The sequence below is a fragment of the Osmerus eperlanus genome, chromosome 18 (assembly GCF_963692335.1).
Source record: "Osmerus eperlanus chromosome 18, fOsmEpe2.1, whole genome shotgun sequence".
Taxonomy (NCBI): domain Eukaryota; kingdom Metazoa; phylum Chordata; class Actinopteri; order Osmeriformes; family Osmeridae; genus Osmerus; species Osmerus eperlanus.
This window is the reverse complement of record NC_085035.1, coordinates 14379937-14390780: the sequence shown is the minus strand read 5'-3', so window position 1 is coordinate 14390780 and position 10844 is coordinate 14379937. Positions and strand designations below refer to the sequence as shown.

At 46.2% G+C, this 10844-nt stretch overlaps 1 protein-coding gene across 1 annotated transcript; it reads right to left on the bottom strand.

Annotated features, from left to right (window-relative positions):
* Positions 1–1727: 1727 nt before the first annotated feature.
* On the bottom strand, positions 1728–6266 carry LOC134039038 (uncharacterized). Its single transcript, XM_062484788.1, has 4 exons — positions 6263–6266; positions 5735–5857; positions 2050–2506; positions 1728–1920 (listed from the first exon to the last, which is right to left on the bottom strand). Exons 1-4 carry the CDS (start codon positions 6264–6266, stop codon positions 1728–1730), a joined length of 777 nt encoding a protein of 258 aa, XP_062340772.1.
* Between the last annotated feature and the right edge of the window lie 4578 nt (positions 6267–10844).

Here is a 10844-nt window from a genome sequence, read left to right as displayed (position 1 = left end):
AGTGTGGTCCCTTGGCCTTGTTGAAGAGGCCAACAGCGGAAGGGAAGAAACTGTTTTTATGGCGTGGGGTATTGGTCCTGATGGACCGCAGCCTTCTGCCGGAGGGGAGTGACTGAAACAAATCTGCAGTAGAACTCATTCAGGTCGTTGGCCAGGCGGGAGTCGTTAGTGGAGTGGGGGGCTCTGGGCTTGTAGTTGGTAATCTGCCTAAGCCCTCGCCAGACAGAAGCAGAGTCGTTTGCAGAGAATTGGTGTTTTAGTCTCTCTGAGTACAGTCGTTTAGCCTCCCTCACCGCCTTGCTAAACCTGTTCTTCGACTCCTTGAAACTTTCTTTGTCCCCACTCCTAAACGCAGCTCTTTCTCTGACCTCAACCTTCTGAGTTTAGCTGTAAACCAGGGTTTGTCGTTGTTGTAGCTTACCCTGGTGCGTGTTGGTATACAGCAGTCCTCACAGAAGCTGATGTATGATGTCACAGCCTCTGTGAGCTCATCCAGACTATTGGTAGCAGTCGTGAACATGTCCCAGTCAGTGCAGTCCAAGCACGCCCGCAGATCCTCCATAGCTTCACTGGTCCAGCAGGCTTACAGCGCTTTAGCTTCTGCCTGTATGCAGGAATCAGGTGGACCATGGCGTGGTCAAAGTGACCCAGTGCTGCTCGGGGGACCGCATGGTATGCTTTGCTGATTGTAGAGTAGCAGTGATCCAAGGTGTTTCCTGATCTTGTACCTGTAAGGCAAGTGCTTACAGATCTTGTACCTGTAAGGCAAGTGCAATGATACATGTGTAACACACCTAAAAATATGGTTACAAACTAGATTGAAGCCAAAAATGTTACCATGGCAAATTCCTGTGGCTATAATTTCTTTCTCTAGTCTCTGCCACGTATTCTGAATATCAATGCACAGGTCTTCTGGTTTTATGTCTGTTTTTTCAGGTCTTGTCAGGAGGTTTACTGCAAATTATGCAAAATACAGGAGTTGGTTTTGATATTATCAGATAGTTTTTCGTGCAAGGACATATTTTCATTGAAGACAAGAATAATTGTCCAAGCAAGATTACAATAATGAACAAACAAATCAGATATCTACCTGGAAGATCAAAAGCCACTTTCCAATTAGCATCTGCCAGTCACTGCTGGGTGGTGTCCACACTGTAAACAGAAGAACTCATAACCAAAGGCAGTCATTGCCAAGTAATGGAAAAAAGCCTTCCTTAACGTGTCATGTGGTAGTTTTGTGCCGATGGTTTCTTCGAGTATTGATAAACTTCTCCCAACTGCAGTGTGATTCTGTGTGAAATGAAATGAAAGAAAATATTAAATCAAACCATCGCTTTTATCAACAGAATACATGCATTAAACTCTGTATACATTGTGACAGAGACACTGACCTGTAGGGAAGATGTAAGAACTTTACAAAGCTTGATGCTGAGTAGGACTTTGTCATCGTAATTATGGAATCCTGTTTGGTAATCCTGAAATCTGACAATTGATTTGCAGACAGGGCACTCCTTATTCAGCAGATGGATCCCTGAAAGAACACATGGAATGTATTTATTAAATGACATTGCATTGACATAACATTGCACATTGAATACATAACATTGGTACATACTGTACTAACCTTTCTTGATGTAGCAGAGTCCATAAACGACAGCGTTTTTAGTCACCAATTTTGGCGGCGACAGATCTGGAGGAGTTGGACCAGGGCAGTAAGGACAAGTTTTCTATGAAGGTTCAAACTGTACCGGCACATCAGGCTGTACTCTCCAGTTTCCATCAATGTTTTCTGGTATCCGTTTCTTCTTGAACAGGTAGTTTGTCATCTTTTCAATTTCTGAAACATGTATTGCCTCTGTGTGCACAAAGTCGTGTGCTGTGCCACTGCCCGCTTCTTTGATTTCGTCATCCTGCGATTGGCTGAAATTAGTAGAACAGTCTTGTTGATTGACAAGCATCTGTGGCTTTTCTTGAAATGTCCACTACATGGCTAAAACTCGGTGGATACATCTTGAAGGATTCTGAGTTTCCCTGCATTGACAATGCCACTGTCCAGTGTTATTGTCAAAGCTGACCCAGGTCCGTCCAAACAAGCACCATGAATCAGTCTTTCCAATAAAAACTGAGTAGTAGACAAATCTTCCTGAAAATCCATGGTCTGCAAAGAAAACCGGGTAAACACAAAGGGTACCGTCCAGACCAGCCTTCTTTTCCAACTCCAGACACTCTTTGCTTCGGGCTGTGGACACTAACCCTTTGTTGACCATTTCCTCCAGTGTGGTTTGGTTCAACAAAGCTGGAGGTGGATGGTTTGTTGCATTTTGAACACGGCACAGGTGGACACATTCCTTTCCTGGTTGGCCACTCCGTTCAGCAATTGACATGAATTCACAGCATGTGTCCACCTCACAGGAAATAGTCTGGTTGGAAGTGGACTTACAAACATGAATCGGTACCCATTGACTTTTAAGGTCCTTTGCAGTAAAATAAACACCTCTTTTCCTGTCTATACAAAAAATTGGCTCAGTGGTGGTACCATGAATGTTGAGGTTATGTCTTCGAAGATGACATTTGCTCTGCAATGTGAATGTTTTTTGCATGGTATACAACAGCTATGTTCATCTCCTTTGGAAGTGTCCTCCTGGGCTCTACTTCTTTTTGGGGAAACTATACAAAAGAATAATACACATGTATTCAACCTAAAGCAAATAAATGGAAATTGTTTAAAAGTCCACACACTCACATTTTGGGCCTTTTATGGTACTGCTGCTCTCTCCTGTGGGTATTTTCTTGGGGTCTATGTCACTGTAACCTTTGTGCCAAAGTAAATATATTATAACCCCCAAATAATAATTTTCTGAATTATTATTGTGTATCATGCCTAAATAGTTAGATGTTTTACTTACCATGGTTATTTAGATGTACTATTAAGTTGCCTTTTTTAACTATTAGTTTCTGTCAGGGTGTGAGGAGGGGTAGGACCCAAATGCACGAGAGATGCGAGGCATGGTCGAAACAAGGGTTTTAATTCTCAAAAACGGGGAACAGATAGGGCACTCACAGGGACAGGTATTGTAAGGACTAGACAAAGACTGGACACAAAACAGAAACCTAAATACACAGAACCAAACGACACACAGGTGGACACAATAACGCTAACGAGAACAGGTGAAGACAATGACAGGGAAACACTAGGGCAGGACAAAAAACTGAAACCGGGGGGGGCACGGCTGTGGCCGTGACAGTACCCCCCTCTCAAGGGATGTCACCGGACGTCCCACAAGGCCGGAGCAGGTCCGGGGGTCGGCCCGGAGGCAGGGCAGAGGGCCGGGGCAGGTCCGGGGGTCGACCCGGAGGCAGGGCAGAGGGTCGGGGCAGGTCCGGGGGTCGACCCGGAGGCAGGGCAGAAGGCCGGCGGCCCGCAGGACGGGCACAGGGGACGGGCACAGGGGACAGGAGGCGCCTGGGAGCGCGGACGAGGGGGCACCTGGGAGCGCGGACGAGGGGGCACCTGGGAGCGCGGACGAGGGGGCGCCTGGGAGCGCGGACGAGGGGGCGCCTGGGAGCGCGGGCACGGCGGCAGGCTGCGGCCAGGAGTCCTCGGGCGGAGGAGGCGGCGGCCAGAAGTCCTCGGGCGGAGGAGGCGGCGGCCAGAAGTCCTCGGGCGGAGGAGGCGGCGGCCAGGAGTCCTCGGGCGGAGGAGGAGGCGGCCAGGAGTCCTCGGGCGGAGGAGGAGGCGGCCAGCAGTCCTCGGGCGGAGGAGGTGGCCAGACGTCCTCTGGCGGAGGAGGCGGTGGCCGGGGCACAGGGCAGGACCGAGGCTGGGGCACAGGGCAGGACCGAGGCTGGGGCACAGGGCAAGAACGAGGCTGGGGCACAGGGCAAGAACGAGGCTGGGGCACAGGGCAGGACCGAGGCTGGGGCACAGGGCAGGACCGAGGCTGGGGCACAGGGCAGGACCGAGGCTGGGGCACAGGGCAGGACCGAGGCTGGGGCACAGGGCAAGAACGAGGAACAGCCTTGGTGGTCTGGGTGCTGGGCGGCGCAACCTTGTTCGTCCGGGCGCAGGGCGGCACAACCTCAGAATGAGGCAGGGGCACAAGGCAGGATCGAGGCAGGGGCCCAGGGCAGGACCGAGGCTGGAGTACAGGGCAGGAACGGGGCTGGGTACCGGCAGCAGGCGGCCAAGACTCCCCGGCAGGAACAGCCTCGGTGGTCTGGGTGCTGGGCGGCACAACCTTGTTCGTCCGGGCGCAGGGCGGCACAACCTCAGGACGAGGCAGGGGCACAGGGCAGGATCGAGGCAGGGGCCCAGGGCAGGACCGAGGCTGGAGTCAGGGTTCAGGCTGGGGCTGGAGCCGGGGTAGGAACCCAGACTTTGGGTGGGCCCTCCGCTGCAGGCTTCGGGGTCCACCAAGGGCAAGTCGGGTCCTTAGGAAAGGGTTCAGGGAACTCTCTGCTGGGTCCATTTGTGGTCTTGTCCTTCTGTCAGGGTGTGAGGAGGGGTAGGACCCAAATGCACGAGAGATGTGAGGCATGGTCGAAACAAGGGTTTTAATTCTCAAAAACGGGGAACAGATAGGGCACTCACAGGGACAGGTATTGTAAGGACAAGACAAAGACTGGACACAAAACAGAAACCTAAATACACAGAACCAAACGACACACAGGTGGACACAATAACGCTAACGAGAACAGGTGAAGACAATGACAGGGAAACACTAGGGCAGGACAAAAAACTGAAACCGGGGGGGGCACGGCTGTGGCCGTGACAGTTTCTTGCAAGATGGACAATGCCAGTGAGGTTTACTTGTCCAATAGGATCAAATTGTGTATTTATCTAAAATCAAAAACAAAAGATATTTCAAATAAGGAAAAGGTTATTACTTCTATTATCTTCAGTCAATCAAACTGTAAAACAGGTTACATTAGGAAGTCATGCACATGCATAATAAACTAACTATAGCTGTATAGCACAACCGTTGACCAAATATGTTGATTTCCAACAATTGCTCGTTTCAATACAAGAGCTGATGTACGATATCAAAGCTGGAAGTAGGCACGCCATAAGGCACAATCTGACTCTGACTGGTTATTTTTGTTGTATAATTCAGCGATGTTGATGGCAGAAAACGAAATCGGGGGGACAAAATCGTCTTGGAAGGGGCGCCACCAATTGGAAGCAAGGGGCGGGTTTATCGCACAATCCAACTCTAATAATGCCAGCCATTCTCTCACGGAGAGAGAAATAATGGAGTTAATGGTAAAATAACCTTCCATTTATGACCATAAATACTTTGTAGTTTCAGCAGTTACATGTCAACAAAGTAATTAAACTAGGCTACTCTACGCAAATATACTTGTAGTTGAACTGCCAGCAAGCTATACGGCAAAATGTTTACCGTATTTTACGTAAAATAAGCTGCATCGCCCCCCCCCCCCCCCCCAGAATGAGGACTTTGAGTTTGTAAATCGGAGTATAAAACGCTTCGAAATATAAGCCGCACAAGAAACCTGTTAAATCGTTGTACAAGCCGCGTCTTATTTTCCAAATACCGTAGTTACATATGGGTTAGGCCTGTAGTTAACTACTCACACTACCCAGCAAAAGCCTTTATAATAAAACACGGGGGCGCATGTCTTGAAGTGCCTACCAAAGGAGTTAAATTAGTTTTAAAGTGGGCTACATAATTTAACCAGCATGTTCACTACATTGTCCAAAAAGTACACTTACCAATCCCACTGTCTTGAAAGTGAACAGCAAATTTCAGATGGGTGTTCTGCAGATGCGTCGACGAACATACGGTCTGCTTAGGGCAATATGGGCAGTCAAGCCCGTCAACTCTCTTGACAAAATCTTCATTCGTCAAAAATGTATGCTCTATGTAATATACAAAAGAAATGTATTTTTAATGCTACCGTTCGATACATTTCATTTGACAATTTTGAAGAACAATCTACGACGCCATAACTGTTAACAATTTATGTAGACTTCATGAAGGTGTAGTTCTTTCTGCCATCATAATTGAACTTATTAAAAATGTCATTAAATAGCCTATCTTTAACAGCCATGTCAATGTATGATGTTTAAATAACTAGGGATACATCTGGCCCGATGCTAACTTTACCGAGTAAGATGTCGCCGGATACATTGTCAAAAACAACTGTTGCTACTACTGCAGACTAAGTACATATTTTGGAAACATACAATGTGACCTTTTGAACTACATTTAAATGGAGTATAGTCTGCTCAAACACTCACCCATTGTGTCTCAAAAAACTGACAATAGGCCTAGCCTAACTGTACAAAGAAAACATTCACTTGTCACTTGGCATCGCATGTGTTTGGCATTTGTCTCTGCGCAAAGTTCGTGTGCAAAATTGGAGCGACTGACCGGCGGCTCCAAATCCACCCATAAAACACTTTAAACTGACAGCTTAAAAGACCTAAAGGGCAATGTATATCAAAGGGTCATAACACAATGTTTACATCTTTAAACAAGTCTTTATTAACAATTCACGAAATAATACAAATATATGTAGACTATATCTAGGCTAACCATAACCCTATATATATATTATAGTTGTTTTTCATATCTACATTGTCATGAGATTTTATTGTTGATTGGGCTACTTCTGTATGTAAAAAAGGAAATAAAGGTGTATCCTACACATATGCAATTCATACCCTACAAAATAACGTGACAAAAGTTATTGAGTCTTCCAAGGTTGCTGTAGCTACATTTTATGGTAGACTTCAACGGCTCTGGTTTAGCTCAACACATCGTATTGTGTTTTGCATTTGCCTCCGCTCAAAGTGATTCGTGCCCAAATTTGGAGTGTATTGTGTTTTGCATTTGTCTCTGCTCTAGTGGTTCGTGCGCAAAATTGGATCGACTGACTGGCGGCTCCAAATCCACCCATAAAACACAAATAAAACCGGTCAATGTATATCAAAGGTTCATAACACAATGTTTCAATCTTTAAACAAGTCTTTATTAACAATTCTCGAAATAATTAAAATATATGTAGCCTATATCTAGGCAAACTCTAACCATAATATGTTGTTTTTCAAGTCTATATTGTCATGAGATTTTATTGTTGATTGGCATACTTTTGTATGTAAAAAAATAAATAAAGGCGTAAATATATAGCCTACACTTAAGAACAATTCATACAAAATAACGTGACAAAAGTTATTGAGTCATCCAAAGTTGCTGTAGCTAGCTACATGCTATGGTAGCCTTCGACAGTTCTGGTTTAGCTCAACAGCCTGCTAAACATGGCCGTCCTTCTCAACCGTTCAAGTACTAGTGCCGTCCATGCTAATCAGGGACGGCACTCTGAACAGCATCGCCGTCCATGCTCTATGCACTCTGAACAGCATCGCCGTCCATAATATATGCTCCCCCTAGCGACGGACGTCCCTGCTAATCAGGGACGGCACTCTGAACAGCGTCGCCGTCCATCGCCATCCATGCTCTATGCTCCCCCTAGCGACGGACGTCCCTGCTAATCAGGGACGGCACTCTGAACAGCGTCGCCGTCCATCACCATCCATGCTCTATGCTCCCCCTAGCGACGGACGTCCCTGCTAATCAGGGACGGCACTCTGAACAGCATCGCCGTCCGTCCATCCATACAAAGATCAGGCAGCCAAACTCCCCCTAGCGAGGACGTCCATATGGACGTCCATGATGCTCTGAGGGATTTAGCCCCTACTGTAAAACTGGCTACATCAAAGGCAGGCAACTAGATTATCAAGCCCTTTCTCCTTGTGCTCATTCAGCTCAGGTAAATCAGCGATCGGCTAATAATGTTCCCTTTTGTGCTGGTGCCCTGTTTGTATCCGCGAGCACATTTGCAGGCAACTTTTCTGTAAGTAAGCATATAAATGGGGTGCAGTTTACCCATTTCGGATTGGTTTATTTGGCTTAGCAAAAATCAGGAACAAATATTCTATGAAAATCAGAATCAGAATGGGATTTATTCGCCATGAATGTTTGCACAGACAAGGAATTTGCTTTGGCAGGAAGGTGCATACAATAAACATATACCTAAAATTTAAATATGTGGACTATCTATACTAAGGGTACATAAACTAGCAGTACTAAGTGGGATTAGAAGTAGATTAGAAGATTAGAAGTACCAGTTAGTAGTATGAGCCAGGTTCGAGAATCGAACAAAAATGATTGGGGGAGATAGTTTTGGATATGTTGACTGGAGTTAATTGATTTGATTCACATGACGTCACTGTAGCTTTGCGCCGCCATCTTACCTACCTACTCGGCCTTAGAAATGCCTGCAATATGCCTGCTTTTTTCCTCTGTTTTGGTGAAGTTCATCTCGGTGAATTCTGCTCAGGTCGAGGAGGACAGCCTTTAAGAGAGAACACGATTCCCCATTGATCTGTCGCATCAGAATTTTGATTTGGGTCACGAAAGTCTTGCAATTTGAGTGAGAATGCGTCGCCCGCATAGTAGTAGGCGGCAGCCATGCCTTGGTCCCCTGGTTTTGACGTTAGCCTAAGAGTCAGACTCGAGCGCTCACTGGCACATTGTGAACATTGTGTTCACAATGTTGTATTTCACTCCATTCTACACCACAAACGTCAGGGAGGACTGCTTTTGGTAGATACGAGCCTACCGAAGATAGCCAGAATATTGGATTTCTTTAACCGAGCCTGTTTCATTCGTCATTTGCCTGAGAAACCTACCTCCGTTAGCCAGGCTAGTTTTGCCCGTTTCACTAGGTCAGGCTATTTAAAGGTTTCGTACAAATGACTTGTGCATAGAACGTAAGCGCCTCAAAAAGTTAATGTCAAGCCCTGCATCTGACATTAAAGAACATTGTCAAGATTAATGACAGCTAGCCGTGAGCTAAGTGGCACTAAGAGTGCTAGCTAGCTGTAGCTACTTAGCAACTCGCTACCTAGTCAGAGTAAACTACCACCAAAAACATACATTTGATTTCTTTCAAATAACAAATAACTTTCCCATGATTAAATATAAGTCCTTGGTGGCCATGTGCCGCACTTTCACGTCATTCACCCATCCAGCCACAGAATATTGGTAAACATCCGCAGACATACCAACCTGCAGAGATTCATTTCCGGGAGGTAGCTCGTAGCTCATACCACCCCCCCCCCCCCCAGATTGTACAGCATTTGCGGCCGTCAGGGAGCCGCTATTGAAATGCGGGAGACTCCCGGACCTTCCGGGAGACTTGGGATGTCTGCATCCGTACTCTTGAAAGCCTTCAAGCTATCCCCACTGTATGGGGAGGGTTATGTACAAGATAAATGTTTATGTCATGGAAAGCCAATTGGCACAAGCCTGGGGCAGATAATAAGGAACCAAAGAAATCTGGGGGTAACAAATAGGCTAAGGATCGGAGCTTAAAATATATTTTTTTCCGACATATCTCTGTCTCACTTTCTCATTGAAATCGGCAGTGTGGGCGGCCATACTGGGCGAGATCGGTAGTGCATATGGCGGCGGTCTGTTTGGAAGTGACGTAGGTGGCATCTATGAATAGGTGTGTTCGACTTAATGCAGCACCGACAGCCGGCTGCTGCCGGCTGCCTTGAAGTTGAGAATGCCATTGGTTGCTTCAAGTCAGCCGGGCTACATGCGGCTGCATGCGACGCCGGCGCTGCATGAAGTCGAACGCACCTATTAGAATAAAAACGACCGGACGAGCCGGGTGCCTAACCGGAAATGCAATACCACCTACATCCACCAGGGTCGTTGCCTCAAGCCAAGGGCCGAGTGGTGGGGGTCTGGTTGCAAGCTGGATTCTCAACTTTATGTAAATGAGGAGTGTACTGTCCTCCTTAACCCTTGTGTTATCATCGGGTCATTCTGACCCATCAGTCATTGTGACCCACCGTCGTATTGCGACAACTTTACCGCATACAAAAACAAAGTGAAGCATTTTCTTTTAGCCGTTGGGCTGTCTCAGACCCCCCACATTGCAAAGGTTAAAAGAAAATTATTAGGGTTCCTCCGGTAGGAGGAAACCTATTGTTTTTGTTAGTATTCCTATTATTAGGGTTCCTCCGGTAGGAGGGAACCTATTGTTTTTGTTAGTATTCCTATTATTAGGGTTCCTCCGGTAGGAGGGAACCTATTGTTTTGGTTAGTATTCTTCTTATTAGGGTTCCTCCGGTAGGAGGGAACCTATTGTTTTGGTTAGTATTCTTCTTATTATTATTATTATATTTCTCCGCTAAATGGCCAAATAGCTCAAAAAGTCGTTGACCCGATTTTTTCAAATTTGGCCCAATGATACACCAGGTCACTCACTACTCCCAGACCGCTAATGGCCCATGTATGCCCATAGGTGGCGCTATAAGCCACGCCCAAAGTTAGGGTTAGATGATGATTTCCCCAGCGCCCCATTATTCCAAAATGCCTGATAATTGGTATACATGCCTTATTTCTCATGGGGAACAAAAAAGCCTCAAGAACCGAAAAAGGTCCGCCATGATAGATTTTGCTGTACTGTCCAAATTTGGTACAACCTTCAAAATCCTTCTCCTCATGAACCATAGACCCAATCGACTTGAAAATTGTTACAGATTTGTAGAATACATGTCTTTCTATAGGGTGAAATTGAATAAGGAATGCAATACAAAATGGCTGAAAGAAGTGTATTTATGTAAATGTCCAAGTTTCCACAATATTTTTGTGTTAATAAATCAAATATTATTTTGACTGATGGTTTTTCAAGCAATTCCCCACAGACCTGTCGGCTCAGAATTTTGATTTGGGGCGTGAAAGTCTTTGTAATAAGCCTATGCGCCAGGGAGACCGCATAGGCTTAGGCGGCAGCCATGTTTT